Source organism: Phoca vitulina, unplaced genomic scaffold (assembly GCF_004348235.1).
Source record: "Phoca vitulina isolate PV1807 unplaced genomic scaffold, GSC_HSeal_1.0 scaffold17, whole genome shotgun sequence".
Lineage (NCBI taxonomy): Eukaryota > Metazoa > Chordata > Mammalia > Carnivora > Phocidae > Phoca > Phoca vitulina.
Window position 1 is genome coordinate 19,174,029 of NW_022589720.1, and position 23,946 is coordinate 19,197,974.

The following is a 23,946-nucleotide window of genomic DNA, read 5'->3' on the forward strand; positions in this document are numbered from 1 at the left end:
ATCATACTATTTGCCTTTGTGAAATGTATCTGACTTTCTAATTTTATCTATATAATTTTCAAATACAAGGGTAAAAAATATTGTCATGTACAGGGCGCCTGGGTGGCTCAGTTGGTTAAGCGACTGCCTTCGGCTCAGGTCATGATCCTGGAGACCCGGGATCGAGTCCCGCATCGGGCTCCCTGCTCAGCAGGGAGTCTGCTTCTCCCTCTGACCCTCCCCCCTCTCATGTGCTCTCTCTCTCTCAAATAAATAAATAAAAAAAAAATCTTTAAAAAAAAAAAAAATAAAAAAAAAAAAAAAAAAAAAAATATTGTCATGTACAGATAGGGAGGATACTACTATGCAAAATAATTTATTTCTCCTCCTTTCTCTCCAGGTAATTATAATGTTACTAAAATAATGAAGTCAGCACTTTTAAAAATAATATGGAAGAACTGATTACTCAGCAGGGACCTTTATAAGGTTGAGTCGTATGAAGGAAGGCAGATAGAATTCTAAATCCATGTGAAGCGTATTTATCTGCCTTCTTTTTTTCAAGAGAAACTTTGAAAGGCATCCTCTCTTTAAGACTCCTTTCCAGTCTTACTCAGTCTTTTTCACCCACGTGCCTTCCATTCTCAGGTTCTGATTTCCCATTTGCTAATGCATTGCTGCCTATTGTTCACTTCTTCCTATGTCAGGTGGTTGTAGAGTCCAGACCCTGGAGTAGAACAGAGCTGCTTGGATTCCCAGATTCACCATTCACTCATTGTGTGCCTTTGGCCAATTTACTCCATCTCTCTAATGCCTCAATTTACCCAATAGAAATCAAAATAGAACTTCTAATCTATGGAGTTATTTGAAAAATTAGGTCAGTTAATGCATGAAAGCTATCAAAAGCTATTATCAAAGTATTAGTTTGTTGGTAAGCACTCAATACATGTCAACTATTAAGATCATCTTTATTATCACCGTGATACCTTTTTTTCATTTTCTTACATTACTTGACAGCTTATGCTATGTTGCTCCACACAAAGCTCTCACACAATAAAAAAATATATATATTAACTAGTTTCCCTACAGTTCATACAGGTCTGAAGAGGACTACATTTAGGGAGCAGTGGAGAAAGGAGAAAAAAAAAATCTATCCCACTCTTTTCCTACCTCCCCTAGTCCTAAACCATTTGCAAGTAGCCAGAGTTCACCTACAAAGGGTTCACCTACAAATGAACCCACAACTTACCTAGAGCTACACATTGCTATGGGTATGAATGGGAAGGTATGATTCTTCCATATTTTCTAGCAAGAGCTTTTCATCTAATATAGCTAGTGGACATAGCAAAATATTTTTTTCAATAGTCTTGACATAAATATAACTCTTGTTGGAAGTCAAGAGAGGCAGAACAATATCAGAACAATATCAGATCTAAAATACTGCACTGTCAGTCCGTTCCCTGACACAAAATGAAGATTCTCAGTTTCTTTACAGATGGCTCAAAAAGTCTCTTCAAATCAAAAGCTAAATCCACAAGGATAAATGTGTTTGTATAACATCAGGCCTAGAGTCACCTGCTCAAACAACAGTGCCTACATTAATCTTTTTACTGGTAGATGTTGCAGCTCATGTACAAGTAAAACCTTAAAGCATTCCAAGAAGCATCATACGGAATGGTAGTTGGCATATTTACCACCTGATTCTCAGAGTCATCCAGGCACAATCTACTATAGCAAGAATGTATCAGCAATAAAGGATCTTATAATGTGAAAGCATTCTGATGTATTCACAGTCTTTTCCATATCCAAGAAAAGGAAAGCTTAAATGGTTTTCTAGAAATCCTAGCCTTTAGAAAGATGTATCTTTTCTACCTGCTTAGGGCAAGAATTTCCACTCTCAAGGACTAAGTATAGATAATGGAGTTCTTTGGTCATAAGCTTTGCTCTACTGTTCTCAGACTCTATTGCAATGATTACAGTAAAGTTTTCAGATGTGGTGAGAGGAACTCATTAGTTTCTACAACGGATTTCTAAGATCCAATTATGACCTTCATTTTAGATTTTTTATTTTCCAAATGGCATTTAAAAAATATTTTTGAAGAAGAAAAAGAGAAGTTATTTCATGGTATAATGCACTAAATAATTACCTGAGGTAGTACTTGCCATATGATGTGATATACTGCTGTGGAATGTAGAATTAAACTGTTAGAGGCAAGGCTTGGAAACGCATTGGTAAGAAGTACATTTAAACGTCATTCTGCCCTGCTTAGGGCTTGGTGTAATGCACACTTATCACAAACCCAGTGCTTAAAATCTAGTAAAAACAATTTCCTATATGCTGTTTCCCTCTCTCCCTTATCCATTTAATACCCAGATCAGCATAATGGGCCTCTGACTGCTTGTGGCTTGGCAGGTAGGCATTTCCAGCAGTTACTCCATAAATTGATTTCACTTAAGGGCAAAAAATAGGTTTAGTTCTTAAAAAGAAGAACATAATTGGCTTAGCTTTTTACAGAATTGTAATTACTTCAGCTAGCTTTAGAACTTAAATTTCTCAAAGTATCTGAAATGGAAAAGGCAATTCCTAACTCATTAGGCTTGAATTAGGATCTTGAATCAAGCAGAGAGCACAAACAACCATGATTCTGGAAGGATCAGATTGGACCCTGTGAGGCGCACCTAACTGTGGTGATGTGGAAACAGATAATAGAAATAGAAGCTTTCCTTAGAAGAAAAACTCGAAAAAATCTTCCGTTGGCCTTAAAAGGCACAGCCATTTATAACTCACTATGGAAAAACTGGGTCATTTGGATGGTGGAGTTAATCTGTATTTTAGAGCCAGATTTAAGGAGAAAGCTAAGTCTACTATTTTATCCTGAAGTTTTGAATTCATTGTTAATGATCTGCCCAGCCTCATTCCATCCTTCTGAGACTTTTGGCAATTTGGCCCCATTGCTCTGCCTTCCAAATCCTGGAATGGTGGCTTGAAATAATTTGACCCTGATAGGTGTTTGTGGATTCAGCTTCGTATTTTAGGTCTGGAATTTATAGGCTTAGTTTTTCACAATGATTCAGTCCCTAATTAATGCTTCTTTTAAAAATAGAGTTGCTTTACTCCAGTAAATCACAGTACAGGAATTAGAGACCATGAACACGTTTGCATGAGTGGACAAAGGGGCTTCATAGGCATGTGTAATTGTACCGGGCCTCACTCTAAGAAGGGCCCCATGCTTATTTTAAGGCTCTACTGTTGCCACGTTAAATGTCTTAATCATTTTTTTTTTTTTTAAAGATTTTCTTTATTTATTTGACAGAGACAGATAAGAGAGGGAACACAAGCAGGGGGAGTGGGAGAGGGAGAAGAAGGCTTCCGGCTGAGCAGGGAGCCCGATGCGGGGCTCGATCCCAGGATACTGGGACCATGACCTGAGCCAAAGGCAGACGCCTAACGACGGAGCCACCCAGGCGCCCCTGCCTTAATCATTTTTTAACAAGAGGTCTGACGTTTTATTTTATAATGGGCTCCACAAATGACATCGCAAGTCCTGTGAATGGGCAAGAACCTTTGCAATTAGAGACAGATATGATTGTGAATACTGGTTTTGCCTGTTATTACTTATACGAAATTTTGTAAATTAGATGTAGAATTAAGTATTGGACCTAGAAACAGAATGACTAGTTTTAAATCTCAGTTTTACTAATTCTGGCATTGTGACTTCGGGCAAGTTACCAAAACCTCTGGAGCCTTAGTTCCTTCTCTGTTAAATAAGGTCAATAAAAATATTACTAGGATAAAATTAATATAAAATTCTTAGGATAATACCTGGCATAGAGTGCTTAATGTTAGCTATTATTACAATACCTTGGTTTCCTCATCTGTAAAAAGGAAGAAATAATACCTACATACATGTTTGTTGTTAAATGGTGTGCACCCACCATTTAGCATAGATTTTAATTTATAGTGTCCATGTAATAAATCTAATGCATTTACTTTTCCCCAAAAGAGGATATCTTTAGTGCCCAATTCTAGATAATTTTTATTAGTCAATATTAAATGTTGATTTGGGATACCTATAACTATCCCTCAGTATATATAGAAACTATTGAAAAGAATTATAGGTGTTGAGAAGCTTTTTTTTTTTTTTGCTTGAAATCAATGCTTTATTCTTTTTCTTCAAGATTTTATTTAAATTCAAGTTAGTTAATATATATTGTAGTATTAGTTTGAAGACTTTTAAAAACAGATTAAAATTACAATTCATGTGTATAATGAGAATAAATTATTTTAATATGAAATAAAACCTAATAATGTTAAATATTATATACATAAAATTCATCTTACTGATTTCAGCAGCTATAACAGTAAGATTGTGCCATTGAGATAGTTCACGGTCAAGTGGCTTTGATGTATAAAGGGATCCATTTCCAGAATGTATGTTAAAAATCCTGTCAAGGTCAGTATGGCGATCCAAGGAAAATCTGAACATAGAAAGCAAAGAAAAATACATGGAAATATTATTGGTTTGTAGGAGAAAATGGTGTAATGCAAACACACACACACAGTAACATGTAATACTTTCATAAGAGTACATATTACTGATGTAGAATGAAAACCGTTTCATTGATTTATCACGCGCACATGCACACACACATCAGGAACTGCCCCCCCCACACACACCTGCCATCTCTACCTTCCTCCTCTTCCCAAGGCATGAGCTGGTACTTTGTTCAACATTCAAAATGATGGCCTTCTGAATATTTGTTTTATTAAATCACTATCTATTGCCATATCAACTGACTGGGAAGTTATTTTTTTGTTCCACAAAGTAGTTGGCATTACAGATGGTTGCATTACCAACCGACCTTACCTAGGAGTTGAAAATTCTGTTAAGGAATTACTGTAAGGATCAAATGCAAAAAAGCATTCCCAGAAGCAAAGTCTTTTTCATAGTGATGAAATTGGAGCCAACATTAGTTTCAACAGACTAGTAGGTTATCAATTTATGATGATGTTTAGTAACTTCATGGTATAATACCCACGTAGCTTCAGTTTTTAACCATATGTATCATTAAAAAAAATGTATACATTTTAACTAAAGATGTTTTAAAAACAGAAAATTTGGGGTAGGAGTTTTCACACATTTTTACCAAGTAAAGTCTCAGAAAACAAATTAAAAAAAAAAAGTCTTAGCATATGTATAAGAAACCAACTATGCTGCAAATTGATTAAAGACATTGTGTTGAGTGTCATTCAAAAGCCTAACACCAGGTTTATCAATCAGATTGTTATAGTTGGGACAAATCCCATTATTTGGGAGATTGTCAGGCAAGGTTTAAGATAGTTATATCCCTCATCCGTTCCTGCCACTTCACAATCCTAGTGGCTTACAAATGCTTTATAGTCCTTGAGTTAGCAAGCATAATCCTCAAGTTATATTTAATGCTCCATATTAAAAAAATAAACAAAGTAAAACAAAGGTGACAAGTCCAGGAGTAGCATTCAGTAATGGCATATCTTTTCCTAAGCCACAACTGTCACTTATTTTTAGGAAAACTTTATGAAATACTATTTTTAAATTGTAGTTTGTGAGTCATAATAAAAAATAATTTTTAAAGTGCCATAAAACTCTTCTCTTTTAATGTTCCAAACCTGTATGATATTTCCAAAAATCAATTGAAACTTACAGTCCTTATTCTGGGTTTTGAATAAATTGCATTAGAAGAACAACTTAAGCCATCAGTACAGCTAATGTGATTTTACTTTGGAGGACTGCTTATTTTGGGTTTTTATTTTAAATCAGTTCTAACTGGAACAAACCAGTATTTAACAAATCTCCTTAATAAGCTCTAGCCCTCTCTATTAATAAAATATGAATTCAGTTTTGCATTCAAACTGCATGTCTTATCATTCACACATAAGTTTGCAAAACACTGAATCTCTATATCTGGAATAATTCACAAATTCTCTCTCAAGTTGACAAAATCATTTTACTACTGAAAGACTCAACATAAATTTACCTCCTCTTTTGAGTGTTTCATGATTACCTAAAGTAGAAGCTTATTTATCTCCTTTAGTCCCAAAGTATCTTTTACCACTCATCTCTAAATGTAGTATCAAAATGTATCATTTACCACATTGTATTAGGAATTCAACATCAAAATGTGAGTTACATTTCAAACAGAAAATCATACATGAAAAAACCAAGCATCATTCTTGAAGTATAGTAAGCACTCAATGAATATTATTTCTCATACCGAATCTTCTTTCCTAACAGACTGAGAACTTCTTGAGAAATATGTTAATATTTGATATGGTGATCCACAAATATTTATTAAATGAAAAAAAGAACAACTGAATTCTTTGGTATTTTGGCAAATAAGTTTTCTTATTTCTATAGAAATATGACATGAAGTTGCAATATGTAAATCAATATAAAGCATTATTGTCCTTGCCAAATCATTTTATGTGTGTTTTGTCTTATTTCTTATAATTTAGTTTACAAACTAATGTCAAAATTTAGAGGATTATGCAAAATTATCTTAAAGATACAGAGAGATCCTGGTTCTTTTTCAAACATGATATAATTATATTTTCTAATTCTCTATTGGCAAATTATATGTGCTAATTTTCGTTTTCCTTTTTAAGATCATTTCCAGAACAAAGCAAATCCCTTTGATTATTGCATTAACATCCATAATATGACTTAAACAATTTATAATATGCCCAGTATTATATTATATTATCTATCCCATAAATACATTGCATTAGTAAAGCTATTTTATCCCTGATTTTATATATATATATAAATATATATATAACCTGTAGTTCTATCATTATTATTATCCAAAAATATTCAATTGCATTTTATGCATCAAGTTAGCATAAATTCTATTATATGACAACCTTTATGACATAGACTTTGTCATTAATAAGCATTAATTCTGTCACCATATAGTATAGATAAATGGATTCTTTCCTTAGACTTGCATTCTGATTAAATATTTCATTTTTGTTTCAAAATCCAGACATATTTTGACATATAATAACCATCAGTCTATAAGAGGATGCAAAATCTATTTCTTTGTGAGGAGAATATCTTTATATAGCCACTTTATAACACCACTGGATTTAAGTTGAACTTTTTTTTAAAAAAAATATTATATTTAATTTTAAAAAGACCACTTTAAAACCAGGAACACAGCACACAGCCTGTTACAGTTACTTAGGAGCTATGCCAGGAAAATGCTTGGAAAATATTGAATGGGTAAAATTAAACATGTATATTGGTTATATAAAAGCTTCAAAGGAAAAAAAAATATCTGAGCAATACAGCAATTTCAATGAAGACAAATGGACTGGGGAAGAGGCAATTATGGGGAAGTCATGCTGGCAGCTGGGAGCTGTAAATGATTACCATATTTGTAACCTGTGATGCTCTATGTGAATATAAGAAAATATTTAGGCAAATTGAAGCAACATGGATGGACCTAGAGAGTATAATGCTAAGCAAAGTAAGTCAATCAGAGAAAGATAAATACCATATGATTTCACTCATATGTGGAATTTAAGACACAAAACAAAAAAAAAAAAAGAAGAGAGAGAGACAAACCAAAAACAGACTCTAAACTATAGAGAACAAACAAATGGTTACCAGAGGGGAGGTGGGTGGGGAATGGGTGAAACAGGTGATTGAGATTGAGAGTACACTTATCTTGATGAGCACTGAGTAATATATGGAACGGTTGAATCACTATATTGTACATCGGAAACATATAACACTATGTTAACTACACTGGAACTAAAGGAAACATAAAAACAAAAAAGAAAATATTTAGATAAAATTACATAAATCAAATGCTAATTTTAATATATATGAAATATGACTTCACTTGAAGATGTGGCAGAACCTATAGCACTTTTAACTTTAACTTTGAGTTAGAGTCACATGGCATACAAAATTAGAGATTCTCTACATTCTGCTGTTGTATTCTTAGGAATCAGAAAAAAGTGTGCTTGGAAATTGTTAACCATCATTTAAACCCTTACTTGACTGGTCCATGTGGAACAAGGGGAAGACAAAATTAACCTGTAGAGAATAGGGAAACGAATGAAATCCAAAACACATGATGTACTAACAGTTTAAAATGAACAGTCATTTTGATGGTCAATATTATATACAGATACCTGTATTTCTTTAAAATGATAGACCAAATGTCAATAAAAACTTTTGAGTCTTTCTCATTTGTATGTTTATTACATCCCATATATTTTTAGGCTGCCATAAAAAAGCAAAGCAAAAAAAGAAAAAAAAATTGAAATTACTGTGATCTTTCTGGAATGTTCTAATATTTTTCTAACTATTTTTTGATACAGCCAAAACAAAAACAACAAACAAAAACCTTCCTTCTTTGATGGTAGGAGTATAGGAGAGTTTCTAAAATGTAACATAACTGCATTGTAATATTGCTGTAATTATATTCTTTTAACTGCTACAACTCTCAACATATCATTTAATAACTGAAAGCACAAATAAAGTGATTCGGTTACATTGTAAATGCACAGCTGACACAGTGTCCTTTATCTGTACCCAGGTCAGAACAACAAATACCTAAAAGAAAGAGACAGATGATACAAGCTAGATTTTAGGCTAAAAGGCATGATTTAAACTGGACCAAATGTTGAAGCTGTGCATGCCTTGCCCCAAAACATTCAGAGACAATTTACTTTAAACACCTATGCTCCTCAAATTTATGTACAACTTATGGAAAGACTCATATATTTTAATGTATTAAATGCTATAAATAGAATTTCATGATCTCTATATTTATTTTAATTCCCATTCTTTCATCTGAAACATAGGCATACTTACCTGATGGGGCTAGAAGTAGAATCTGGGTCCCTTGCCATCACAGTACCAATGATCGTCCCCACTTCAATATCTTCATGAACTTCAAACAGGTAAGAGGATCTGCTAAAAATAGGAGGTTCATCCACATCTTCTACAGAGATTTTTACAATTGTTGTATCTTTAAATGGTCCCAGGTAATAAAAACGTGGATCCACATGGGTATTTTCTGCTTCAACCTTCAGAGTGTAAAGTCTTCGACTCTCATAGTCAAGTGGCTGTATAAATAAATAAATCACCAAATTAGAGTGAGGGAAATTGGATTATATGTTCCTTTCAAGTCACAGTGTGATTTTTAAAGCCTGGTTGAGTTCTGTCAGGTTGTTCAGTGTAAATGATTAGAAGTAATAAAAAATAGTAATAAAACCTTTACATATCGGATAGGGTTCAATTTTTACTTTTTATGTATTCAATGCGTAATACTTCAGAACATAGGAAAATTAGATTTTGAATCTTGGACAAATTGGAAAGGATATTAAAACCTATCTCATAATGTGGTGACTCGTTAATAAAAAATGAGCTGGGAGACTGTGTGTCTACGTGTGCATGTGTGTGGGCTGAGCTGCTGGCTACTGCTTAATGTTTGTAAGCAAACAATTCAGTTATCTTTTTACATTTATGTTGTGATTATTTCCATTCAGTTTAATGGCAAGGTACTACATAAACTATAAAAGTTTGAAGACTAATATAAAACTTTCAACCGTTGTAGGAAACATTGAAGATAAGGAAAACCTTGAGTAAAGAGAACAGACAAAAACTTCGATAGCAACTTGGTAATTAGGTTACATTATGAAACAAAAAAAATGGAACTTAAACATTGATGTGTTGTAACTGTCACAAGTATAAATCAAGCTCCTCTCCCTCACTCCTCTAAAACGTATGTTTTGTTAACAGAAAAAGACATTGTTGATTCAGATTCCTTCAACCTTCCTTTTTTTTATCTGATAAGCAGTAGATTTTACTTGCATTACTCTTACTTTCCAGGCATGAAAAACAACAAAGAAGCTGCTTCCTCCTGTGCTGGTCACTGTCCATTTAAAAACATTTGGTTGCCTACCTTGGCCTTTGCAACTGACACTCTGGAAAGTTTTGTGATTACTCAGTGTTTCAGTGGTTACTTCATGCAATAGAGTTTTTAGCACATTTCAATATGATCTAACTTTTACGGGACCTTAACTTTTACGGGACCTTAATTTTTTCTTATAATGGTGGTACTGACTCTACAATAAAAAAACTAGTTACCTTTAAACTGTATCACTGAGCATATATTAGCAGAAAAGTTTAATTTATATAGCGGAAGGGAAAATGTGAACAATTAAATTATCTTTCAAAAGACGCCGTCTCTTTTTATTAGCAGCTCTAATTATTGCTTCATACATCTGGATAGATGGCATGCTACTTTTTATGCCTCCAACTGGGATGATATATTGCCATTATTAGCTATTAACTGCTTTTTCTTAAGAAAATAATGTTATTATGGGGCAGGGGGCTTTTATTCACAAGGCTCAGAAATGGAGTCACACATCTATTAATTTGCCTTTTAAATTTTGTAAGAACTCAGGTTTCATGTTTCAATCAACAAAAGCACTTGGTCAAAATGTCCAAGGAGAACTTTGGCTTTATGTTTCTCATACTTGTGCACAATATAAATCACATTTGGACTGATAGTGATGTCTTCTAATGGATAATGCGTGAGGGGATAGCACATAATGAAATCTCTATTTGCTAAATGGGCAGGTGCTTATTTAAACTGATGTTGTGCACCTTTTTCACAGTTATGATGCCCTCCTGTGTGTCCTTCTCAGTTATGATGTCAAACATATCAGTCCCATCACCATCAATAATTCGGTATTCTACTTCTGCATTTTTCCCTGTGTCAGCGTCAGTTGCTTTTACGCTCCCAATGGCTGTGCCAATTGGGGAAGACTCGAGAACTCGAAGGTGGATGGTGTCTGCAAAATATATAGAAGAGGGGGAGAGAGAGAGAGAGATGTTTCTCAATAGAATATTCAAAGGTAAATTGTGTATGAGAAAACATTATAAATCTTAAGCTCTACATCGATGTTGACTGATTAATGAGTTGAATACACATGGTATGGATAACACGAAATTAAGGTCTAGGAATGGAAAATGTGGCATTTGGGAGGCTTGGGTCTGTGCATATTACAAATACTGAGTACCAATCTCTAACAGTGTTAAGAATTCTGGTTTGAAAATGAGCACATTGTCTTTTCTTGCATTTGCACAAATAACTAGTGATCAGCTTTGAGAGCAGAGAGGTACCTGTGTTTGCTTATACAATCACAACATATCCCAGAATATACAGTGAATATTTATATTTAATTATTTTCCCTTTGTTGTATTTAGTTATTAACTACTCTTAGGTTATTTGAGCTAAAGGACAGAACATTACGAAATTCCATGAAATCAGCTGTAGTGGGGAGGAATCCTATTTATCTTTGTGACAGGAGAAACAAAGTATAGTCTGTGGGAGAAATACAAAGAGGCCCTTCATAGTGTCACTGTGAAAACACTCCATTCTGACAAACTCCTCTCTATTCCACAGCAAAACAAGAATTTAGCTAAGCTCCTAGTGCACCTAGATGAGCTTTCAGTGGGAACAATCTCTACTGCTAATGAGATTTATGTTCTAGCTCCTGATTATAAACTACGTATTACTGACAGATTAATCGACCGGAAGCACACTTCTGATTATAGCCCCTTCATGCTCATAAACCCTAAGTAATTCTCCTTAATATACACAGTAAAGCCCGGACCTCTTAGCTAATCATGTTCTTGCCTGAGTATATCTTTCCCAGTGTATTTTCCTTTAGTCACTTCTATGAAAGATTTGCACCAAACTGGACTTTTCAAAGTTTTCTTGTCGAAATTCAATTTCCTAAATCTCTCTCTCTGTTTCTCACATGACATTTCCCCTCACATAAGATTCTCCCCCCGCACTATCCTCTTGTAATCACAATGCAATTTACCGAATCTGAGAAAATGGCACTGTTACAGTGTTACAGTAAGTGTTTGGGGGCTATGCTCCTCAAATTTCATATATTGATGCCCGAACCCCCATTCAGTACCACAGAATGTGACTGCTTTAGGAGACAGGGTCTTTAAAGAGGTAATTGAGGGAATTAAGGTAAAACGGGATCATTAGGGTGGGCTCTAATCCAATATGGCTGGTGTCCTTACAAGAGAAGGAAATCTGGACACAGGCAGAGAGTGGAGACCATGTGAAGACCCAGGGGGAAGACAGCCATCTAGAAGCCAAGCAGAGGCCTCAGAAGAAACCAACCCTGCTGATCTTGAACCTCAATCTTAGACTTTTAGTTTCCAAATCTGTGAGAAAACAAACTTCTGTTGTTTAAGCCACCCAATTATGGCAGCCCTAACAACCTAACACAGGCACCTCTATCTGCTCAGTTTGGGAAGTTGTTTCCTAGGAGACATCAGTAAGACTCGGCTTCCACTACACCCCAGTTAATCGCGAGCCTGTTCTTTTTGTTTGTTTGTTTTTACATTTTCCTCTCCATCTATTTTTGGTAACACACTATTGAAAGCAACTCTCAACTCATTCCTTGGCTACTGTCCTGTTGGCTCTCTACCTTTGCTGTTTCTTCTAGAAATCCCTGTCCCTGAATATTCAGATGGCTTTCACTCACTTTCTTCAGACGACTGCTCAGTTGTGACCTTCTCAGAAGCTTTCATCAATAACCTTACTGAAAATAACCTTATTGAAAATACCACTCCCAGTCATTCTTCATATTACTTGCAATAGCTAGTCATTATATTATTTACTTATTTATTCATATGTACCATGAAGATGTAATGCGAAACAGGGACTTTGTATTTTTCCGCCATGGTTTTCTCATTCTGTTTCTTTGAATGTAGTAGCCACCATATACTGATTTGTGTATTGGATAAATGAGAAACTTTCTAATTTGTCTACCAGAAACTATACTTAACTAAATCCAATCAAATCTCAGATACTCTCATTATACACTGCAGCCATAGTATTCTTTTGAAAACAATGCTCTTATGGATAATTATTCAGAGCTTCAAACTTCTTTGATTGGTCCCATTATACTTAAAATAAAACATACATAAGCTGCTTCTCCATAAATTGGCTTCTCTGTCTTGTCATCCTTTCTCTTAATTAATACTCTCTATGACACTGTTTTTTTTTTTTTTTTTTTTTAGGTTTAGGTTTTTCCAGTATGCTTTTCTTAGTTTGATTTTCCACACAACTCTTTGCCTGGCAACCTCTGACTCTTCCTTTTGAAAATATCTGTTTCACGGTACTTCTATCACAGAACATCACCAACTCAACCTATTTACTGCAAGAAGATTCTTTAAAAAATTAAATTGTATAGAAACAGCACCTTGATAAATTGATATATTATACTGTATCAGAAATAGCTTTTCTAAAATACAAAAATTATATCACTGCTGTACTGAAAGCACTTATTATTGATATTAGGATAGATTTTTAAAATTTCATTATTTACTTTATAACATCTATAAAAGTTGCTTTCTGTTAAAATCTTTAATACCATGATTATCTATTCTCAGATCTAGAGAATATGTGGAAATATAGCCATAATAATGCTTTTTTTTAATTAATGATTATTTAACTAGACCAAGAATTTGTAATATTTAAAAATAATATGAATGATTTGATTGATATATATATGAAATCTGCACAAACAATCTAGAGAATACAGATTTTTTTGAAGCGGGCATGAACCACTGAATCCCATGAACCATTTGATCAAAAATTAAATTATTAGACATGTTTGAATAAATTTTAACAAATCAATATCAACTAAATTCTCTGACCATGCTACAATTAAGGCAGAGGTTAGTATGAAAAAGATCACTCCAAAATACTCATATTCTTGAAAAGTTAAAAGAAAATTAGAAGTAATTCCTATGTAACTGATGGTTCAAATAATATACAAAAATAGAGACCTAAAAATAATCGAAAAATCCATGAAAAGAAATTAAAACATGGGGCAGAGAAAACAATTCTACTTAGAGAAGGTAATTTACAACTTTATGTGTTTTTATACAAAGACAAGACAAGCTGAGAGTAATAAGTTAAGCATTAAAAGAACCTAGAAAAGAAAGACATAATAACCATCAAAGAAAAAGAAGGAAATAATTAAGATAAAAACAGAAAGTAATCAAGTTGAAAACAAATATAGAAACAAGAGAATAAAAATGCCAAAAGTTAGTTTTTTTAAAGGACTCACAAAATAAATATATATGACAAAATGGTTCATGAAAAGGGGAGAAAGGGCAAAAAGTATTAGGAATTATTTTAAAGAAATGCAACTACAGAAAATGTAGTGATTTAAAAGGTTAGAGAGTATTACTTATATGTCAATAAAATTAACTAGTTAGCTAGACTGGTAAATTCCTAAAGATAATTAAAAATATACCAAAGGTACTAAAGAGAAAATAAAGTATGATTTAAAATATGATTTAATACATGATTAAATGTCATTTAATATATGATATATGATTTAAAATGATCTAGCCTCTTAAATACTAGCAGCTCAAATATTTTTTAAAGATTTTACTTATTTATTTTTGAGAGAGAGAGAGAGAGAGAGAGAGTGCGCACATGAGTGGGGGGGGCAGAGGGAGAAGCGGATTCCCCGCTGAGCATGGAGCCCGATGCAGGACTAGATCCCAGGACCCTGGGATCATGACCTGAGGCAAAGCCAGGTGATTCACTGACTGAGTCACCCAGGTGCCCTTAGCAGCTCAAATATTTTTAAGGAACATTCGTGAAGCAGAAAATTCCTTATTTTCTCTTCTTATGTAAAGTCTTCTGGAGAAAAGAAAAATGAGGACTCTTTCCCAGCTCATTATGAGATCAGTAAAACCCTGATACCAAAACCAGACAAGAGTCCAGTGGTTATATAGAGTGGACTAAAATTCAAGATCCACCACACCTAACTGTATAACATTTAGCAAGTTCATTTTTAATTTTTGGTTCACCATCATTTACATTAAGTTTAGTTTTGGGAAATGGTATTTTAATCACTTTACTATTAACTAATTCCAATTTGGATTTCACCAGCTTTTCCAAAGATTTTTCAGAGAGGGGCACCTCGGTGGCTCAGTCGTTGAGCATCTGACTCTTGATTTAGGCTCAGGTCGTGATCTCAGGGTCAGGAGGTCGATCCCGTTTGGCTCTGTGCTCAGTGTGGAGTCCGCTTGAGATTCTTTCTCTCTCTCTCTCTCTCTACCCCTCCCCAACCCTCTCAAAAAATAAAGGAGGAAGGAAGGAAGGAAGGAAGGAAGGAAGGAAGGAAGGAAGGAAGGAAGGAAGGAAGGAAGGAAGGAAGGGAAAGAAGCCTTTTCAGAGATCCTACTTTGCATTTGGTTGTCATGTTTTTTACTCCCTCCAATCTGTGAGAATTTTTCGGTCTTTCCTTATCTTCTTTTAAGGAATACTAGTCAGTTACTCTGTAAAATGTCTTTCAGTCTGGGTCTGTTTTATATTTTCTCATGATTAGATGGAGGTTTTATATTTCTGTCAACAGTACACAGAAGTGATCTGTTCTCAGTGCATCATATACCAGAGAGCATATGATGTCTTGATCACTTGGTTAAGAAGGTATTTCTGTCAGTTTCCTCCATTATTAATAAGTAATTTTTAAAATAATTAATGCATATCTTGGGAGATATACTTTAAGATTATGCAAATATTCTGTTTCTCCTCAAAAATCTGTCCATGAATTTTAGTACTGATCAGTGATCTTTTTTTTTTTTTTTTTTTTTAAAGGTTTTATTTATTTATTTGACAGAGAGAGAATGAGAGACAGAGAGCATGAGAGGGGTTAGGGTCAGAGGGAGAAGCAGACCCCCTGCCGAGCAGGGAGCCCGATGCGGGACTCGATCCCGGGACTCCAGGATCATGACCTGAGCGGAAGGCAGTCGCTTAACCAACTGAGCCACCCAGGCGCCCCCTGATCAGTGATCTTAATAATTAATACTGTGGTTTTCTAATGATGATTTTCTATTTTGTTGCTTCTTTTCACATTTACTACTTGGAATTCTCCTGAAAGGAAAAGCTGCTCTTTCTCCCCATTTATTTATTTGTATTAGTATATGTTTTTATCAGTATGGACTCAAGGACATTTTATTTTATACTATGTCCTATATATCGTTTTGTGCAATTTCTTATAGGTTTTGTCAGTGGGTGATTTTTTAGGTTGTTTACAATGCCTTTTCAACATGCTTCCATCACTTTTTTTTTTTTTTAATGCATTTCTACACCGAACATGGGGCTCGAACTCACAACCCCAAGATCAAGAGTCAAATGCTCTACCAACTCAGCCAGTCAGATGCCCCATTACTTTTTTTTTTTTGAGTACTTCCTTAATATCTGGCATCAGAAAATGTTACAGGTTCATCTTTTATTTTCTGTGACCAAGCCCTAAAATTGGCTGTATCTCAAAGTCCTAGTTCCTTTTAATAGAGATAGAACCATAATTTTGAATATAATGTAGTATTCAAAACTTAAAATAAATGGCATAAGTCTAGCTTCATAATGTGCAAATGTGTCAAAAAGCCAGAAGGAAGGTAACTATTTGTATTTGAAATAAGAAATCTAAAGATATCTTTGACATAAACATAGAAATAACAGTAGGTTATTGTCTTTCAACTTGTTGATTGATCTTTGTTTTGAAAATAAAATATCTGTATCCTTCAAAAGGAATTTTTTTTTAATTTTTTTATTTATTTAAGATAGAGTGAGAGCGAGTGAGAGAGCACGAGTGGGGGGAGAGGCAGAGGGAGAGGAAGAAGCAGGCTCCCATTGAGCAGGGAGCCCGTCAAAAGGCATTTAGATGCTATGATTTATAATATTAATGTTTAAATTTTTATGGCATAAGGGAAAATCCTGTACTGTAATAGAAAAAATATTTCATAATGTTATTATAATATTACTATAATATTAAAACTGATTTTATAAATTCACACTTAGAAACTAGCTGTACATTTTTATTTTAATCGCTGTCTCTGAAAAGGTCTAGAATTTTATTCCACTAGCATGAAACACAACCCTAATGCCCAAACGCTGGTCACAAGTGTTTTCTTTATTATAAACTAAATTTTCTTGGAGATTTGCTGTTCTAAATTGGAGGAATGGAAAGAAAAGTTAAGATCAGGATTTCCTCAGACAGAAATTGAGATATCAGATTAATGGGATCATAGAAAAACACAAAAATCAACTTGTTACTACTGTCTGTCATTTTGAAAATTTAATCAACAATAATATAGTAATTAGTTGATTAAAAAACATTAAATCAGGCTTCTGGCAATGCAAGCTAGATAACTCAGTTCAACTGAAAAACAATAACTGTGGATCATAAATTGAGCTAGAAATATACATTCAAAGGTATTTAAAAAAGTACAAGCCCCAAATTGATGGAAAATGAGAAACTACAAAAGTAAATAGAAAACTGAAGTCACCTTTTGACCTGAGGATATTTGCTATTTCCATAGCATTGATCATTATTTTTATGGCCTCTTGAAGAAAGGAGGACATATATCAACCTCCAAATCATCCACAGATTAATTCTACAACAGCAACTAGTCTCCACAATAAAGTAGGACTCGTGTTTTTTATGGAAACATGGTCTAGACACAAACCACCCCTCACGACATTTTACACTCATACTATGGGTTCAAATGAACCTAAAGAATGTTTTTACAGACCTAAGAGCTAGGGGAGAGAGCTGAAACTATGGCTTCCATCAACACAATGGTAGAGGATCACCAGGCAGTCTACAGTGACTTCAGGGAGAGTCTGTGTCTGGATGAGAAAACCACTGAAATTATGCCATCTGGGAGGACCCTTCTTCACTACCACTTGCCACACCTTTGTTTTTAAAGTGCTTTTTACAAAAGGGAGAGAGACATTAAGACAAAAGACATTATAGCTCCATGAAAATACAGTTGTAAATACTTGGCTCATAAAGACACAAAGGAAGGAAAATGATGGAGTTAGGTGCCGTAAGATATAGGACAACATATCAAATGCCTCAAATGCCTGTTGAGATACGCACACACACACACACGCACACACATATATGGATACACAAACACATACACATAGATATATATATTCATATGTACTTATATGAATATACATATTCTTAGCAAACAAATAGTCCTTTAATATTTTAATGGAATATTTTATCAACAATCTTTACAAATAAGCTTTTGAAATTTACTAATGAAAATTAATTCAGCCCTTCCAGAAGTTTGCAGGTTTCTATGCCTTGATTATGATAAGATTACTTCTTCGAATTATTATTGTAAGTTTCCTCTTTTTCCTTTATTTTTTTTATTTTTTATTTTTTTTTTAAAGATTTTATTTATTTATTTGAGAGAGAGAGAATGAGAGACAGAGAGCACGAGAGGGAAGAGGGTCAGAGGGAGAAGCAGACCCCCTGCTGAGCAGGGAGCCCGATGTGGGACTCGATCCCGGGACTCCAGGATCATGACCTGAGCCGAAGGCAGTCGCTTAACCAACTGAGCCACCCAGGCGCCCCTCCTCTTTTTCCTTTATGTTTCAGCATAATTCTTGAACTACAAAATATTAAGTCATATCTGTATATTAATCAAATTATTTTATTGCTAAAGACAGATTTAACCTACATGGGAGGGTGATGACACGGACATGTGTTAATTTCCAACTTCATCCTGCAAAGGTTGCTCTTTAATTTCCTTGACATATGCAAAACTTTAGTTAAAAATTCTAAGCCAGTATCTTTTTGGTTATCTACAACAATCCTCAGCTCACACACACACACACACACACACACACATACACACACACAGTTCCTAGAACTTTAATTTACAAATAAATATAGGCCAATAATTTAGCAATCTTTAGTAAGGGAAAGAAATCTAAAATAAGACAAATGATTAACAAAGCATAAAATAAAAGGTTGATAAATCAATCTATGCTCCAATTAACAACTTCTATAAATAAAAGACAATATAGAGAAAGTGAAACATGTTACAAATAAAGAGAATAATTTCATATCGACAAACATAGTATCTCTAAAGATCCATAAGAAAAGATAGATAAGCCACTGGAAAAATTAGTCAAGGATATGAACAATGAACAGTTTATAGTAGAGGAAACAAGAAAGACAAACAAAAGTATACTGGATTTTAATCAAGCAAATGCAAATTAAGGCCATGATGTGATACCATTTTATACCTACTAAACTGACAAAAATTACAGCTGACAAAACTAAGTATTAAAAGTATGTGATATAATGGGAACTATTATGCAGAGCTGATGGGTGTTAAATTTGGCACAATGACTTTGGGAAATGTATTAATTAGCTAGGGCTGCTTTTACAAAGTACAAAAAACTGGGTGGCTTAAAACCATCAAAAACTAATGATGTAATATATGGTGATTAACATAACAATAAAAATTTTAAAAAAACAACAATAGGAATTTGTCTTACACTTCTAGAGCCTAGAAGTCTGAGATCTAGGTATCTGGCAGGGCCATGCTTTCCATCATGGCTATAGGGAAGAATCCTTCTTTCCCTCTTCTAGCGTCTGGTGTTTGCCAACAATCCTTGGTGTTCGTTGACTTATAAGCACATCAGTCCAGTTACATGGCCATCTTCTTCCTGTGTCTCCCCTGTGTGAATGTCTCTATGTCCAAATTACCCCTTTTTATAAGGACACCAGTCTTATTGGATTAAAGCCCTAACCCTAAAGACCTCCTTTTAAATTGATTACCTCTATAAAGACCCTATTTTTATATAAGGGCGCATTTTGATGCACTGAGGTTTAATAGTTAAAAATATACTTTTTAGGGGCACCTGGGTGGCATAGTTGGTGGAGCGTCTGACTCCTGGTTTCAGCTCAGGTCATGATCTCAGGGTCGTGAGATGCCCTGTGTCCTGCGTCAGGCTCCACACTCAGCAAAGTCTGCTTCAGAGTCTCTCTCTCTCTGCCCCTCTTCCTCTGTCCCTCCCTCACTCGAGGTCTCTCTCTCTTTCTCGTTCTAAAATAAATAAACAAATCTTAAAAAAAGAGGAAAAATATTTTTTAGGGGACGCAATTCAACCCATAACAGGAAACAATATGGGATTATATAATGTGAAGTTAAATAGTAGCATAAATAAAATCCAGCAATGCGTATGAGAATAGTTGCAGAAATGCCATATGGAATTACTATTTGTAAAATGAAAAAAAAAAAGAGAGAGAGAACCCAAATGTCAGACAGCATGAGAATAGGTAAATAAACTTTTTACATAACACACATTCCTACATAATTCAAAAGTGAAAACTGTGAGCTATAGTTATGTGGGAAAAATATGGATGAACCTTAGATACATAATAATAAGTGGAAATAGGCATATATCAGAAAATTATATACAGTGTGATATTATTTTCACAAACCATAAACAATAAGAATGCAAGAATATGTTTTTAGTGATATGTACATGCTATATGTATATTTATAAATAATCTCTATATATACACAAATATATATATCAAATAACATTAAATTTGAGGAGCATACATGTTAATGCAATCTATTTTTAAAGTCCTCATAATGATTTAAAGTAGTACTACATATATTCTCTTGTAATTATTATACACTATGTGAAAAGTTAAAGCAAACAAGCAAACCCACTTACACCACAAATAATCGTCAAGTCAAGCATCACTTAAAAGTGTTGGTAGTGTTCCTAGCACTTAACAGATGCAGACATGTTCCATTTCGGATTCAACAACAAGCCTCACAGATTTCAAATATATATTCCAGATTTACATATTATATATTATATATATTACATATTATTATAATAATATATGTTAATATATTATATCATTATATCATATATTTAAATACATATTTGGGATTCGTATATTATCTATATAATTATATAATATATTATAAATATTAATTATATATTAGGCTTATAATATGTTATATGATATTAATATAAATTAATTATAAATTAATATAAATATTATGATATCTAGTAACAATTATATATATATATAAACACAAAGAAACATGAGTATCACAGGGACACAAAAGCAAAGCACTAAAAAGCAACAACAATAAAAAATTCCAAAAGCAAAAAAATGAAACAAATAAAATCCTATAGCTAAATCAGATCAACAAAACAATTAATGTGGAGTCATCATATAAAAAAAATTTTCAAATATATTCAGTGTGCCTTAAGAAGTAAAAGCGGTCATAAAAATCTCACCAGAGAATATAAAAAGTGGCTGGGGTTTTTTGATATAAAGCCAAATACAATAAATAGATATTTACAATATAATAGTTGAAGTTAAAAAATAATGGATGGGCTAAACTGAAGATTATGATCATCCAAGGAGGGAATTTGTGAGCTAGAGGATAAATGGAAGACAGTACATGCAACTGAAAACTAATATTTAACTGTGAGGTTGAGAAAAAAAAAAAAAAAAAGACATAGATTAAAATGTCAATGGACCTTTCAAGGTAACCCCTGACGCTAGAAAAATATTGAGAAATGTCATCAAAATTCGATGATAGAATTATTTTGGACCTCTCCAGCATATTAATCAAGTGTGATAACCGAATAAAGGTAGTTTTAGACTCAGCAAATTTCTCTTTCATTTTTATCAATGGTAAAAGGAAGTCAAAGGTAATATATAAAAATATTTCATCAAATAATAAGATATTGCTTAAGGAATTGTAGCTTAACCTAGATGAACTAAAAAACAAGTTTAAAGTTGTTTTCTGTAAGGATTAGATCTACAGGTGAGGAAGAATGGAAGAGGTAGCTTGTTTTCCTTTTTTTTTTTTTTTAATATCTATAAACTTAATATTTTGATGCAAAATATTTTTTAAAAATTAAATAGAAAATGTTCCTGGTATTAGGGATTATCAGGTTCTGGTGAAAGGTTTCCATATCATGGATCTTCTTTTAACAGACCAAGCAAGAACAAAAGAACAAAACGTTTTATTGTTTCATTAATTTTACTGTCACATAGATTTCACTGAGTGTTGTCTCCAGGAATTTGTTCTCCCACTTTTTATTTTTAGCTTGGACATTTTTGAGATTGCATGTATTTTTAGGCACATGCTTAGATTCTGAAAATCTGTCGCTTTAAACTTGTCATTATAGTTCTGGTCAAGGATCCAAAATTATTTATCACTTCATTTTATTTCGTGGTTGGTGCAGGGTTTATCTCCATTGTAAAGTGTATTTCTTTTTGAGGAGAGTAGGCATTATCTGTGTTAATTTTTAGTACCTTCTGAGACTTAAACAGGAAAGCAATCATTTTCAATTGGCTCATATTATAATAAGCCTAAATTATATATATATATATATATATATATATATATCCATTTACTTCCACAGTAATTTGTTGGAAGGGACACACACACACACACTCACACACACACATATGGTAGGTGAGTTGTGAATGTGTGTGTACATACATGAACATACATATATTTATTTATCCCTGAAACATTAATAAAAGTATTTTCAAGGTGTCTCATACTTTCCAGAAAAGTCATGATGAAGATTGAGCCCATTCATCAAAATGGTATAGATTCAATTCTCTGTTAAGTAATTCAAACAGCTATATTATAAAGATACATATGTTGTATACATACATAAAATACACACATTCATAATTATTTTAATTATATGGCAATTTCAGTAATTAATTTGTTCAAGAAGTATTTATTCAGTGCCCAACATATATAATTTGATAATGCTTTCTCTGGAATTATGTTTATGTTCATAAACCTATTTAGGGAGATTCATTTGGTCTATTTCAAAGTTAATAGACTGCATTTCTATATTTTAAATGTATGAAAGAGCTATTCATTCACATTTCCTAATTCATTTCCAAGAGTAGTCTATTGAACACAGATATCCTAGTTTGTCAAAAAAACTGAAATTACTTTCACTAAGAGCCTCCAAGGGTGTTTACCATATAGGGGGAGCAGCAGGAGGGGCATCAGAAAGGAGACAGATTGTTATGCATACGGTGACAAAAGCAAAGTAGCTCCTGTCACCCATCTTACGTTTCATTTTTCCTTAAAGACATCTATTTGCATGCTCCTTATTTTTTATCTTACAGTTGATGGAGCTTTAATTATGTGGTACGCTTTCCTATCAATTCCAATTTATAGTTGTTTTAAACTCATTCCCAGGTGTCAGATTGAATCATTTGCTTCTCTTTTAATGTTTAGAGCAGATAAATGTTTTTTTCCTGGTGAGTATGTTCTTAGTTTGGTTATCGACTTAAGCACAAAGGCAGGCATGCAAGGAGGCATTGACATTTCTGTATCACATACGGAAAGTCGCATTTAGAAGTACAAATCTAAAAGGTAATATTGCAAAGACTTCCCAAGGACTAGGCAAAAATACGTGGTAAGTGCACCTTGAGACCATTATTGACAACCTCTCACAACATCTGAATTTTCATTATTGAAGATTTCAAACAATTTTGATGTATTTCTGGTTTTCTAGGATTCAAGACTAAACATTTCAGGTCACTTATTTTACCAAAATTTTGATCAATAGGACCTTTGCACTTGAATATTAAAAGCACTACAGATTTGTGTACTAGAATTAGAAATAATTGACGGCTCGAGGTAAGAAACTGTGGAGGAAAGACAAAAGATAGGCAAAGTAATTGCTGTGACAAGGTGACATCTTCAGAAACCATAAAAGAGGTGCCAGGAAACAATGGGGAGGGCAACAAGGGCACACTCAGGTTTTGAGCTCAGCAACAAATAGCTGCTGTTTTGTTTTGTTTATAAAAAACAATAAGGTTCAAAGAGATATAATTTGTCTTTTTCCTTTGTTCGCTGCCCTTGTTTCAATTCACATTTACATAAGAACTGTCTACATTTCCAGCACTGTGATAAAAAGAAGCACCACATATATGAATCAACAAAATAATTTAACATTAGTTTAATTTTTTATTTGCTTTGTGTGCAATCTTATTGTAACATCTCTATGCTGCATAATAATCTC

At 33.6% G+C, this 23,946-nt stretch overlaps 1 protein-coding gene across 8 annotated transcripts in view; it reads right to left on the minus strand.

Moving 5' to 3' along the window:
- LOC116639253 (cadherin-10) overlaps positions 1–23,946 on the minus strand; it is a 177,600-nt gene that overhangs the window by 17,269 nt on the left and 136,385 nt on the right. For all 8 annotated transcript variants that reach the window (XM_032415451.1, XM_032415443.1, XM_032415446.1 and 5 more), the window contains 3 exons: positions 10,647–10,834; positions 8,847–9,100; positions 4,319–4,455 (listed from right to left, as the gene is read on the minus strand). In XM_032415451.1, coding sequence (XP_032271342.1) covers positions 4,319–4,455; positions 8,847–9,100; positions 10,647–10,834 — 579 coding nt within the window. The remainder of the gene's footprint in view (positions 1–4,318; positions 4,456–8,846; positions 9,101–10,646; positions 10,835–23,946) is intronic.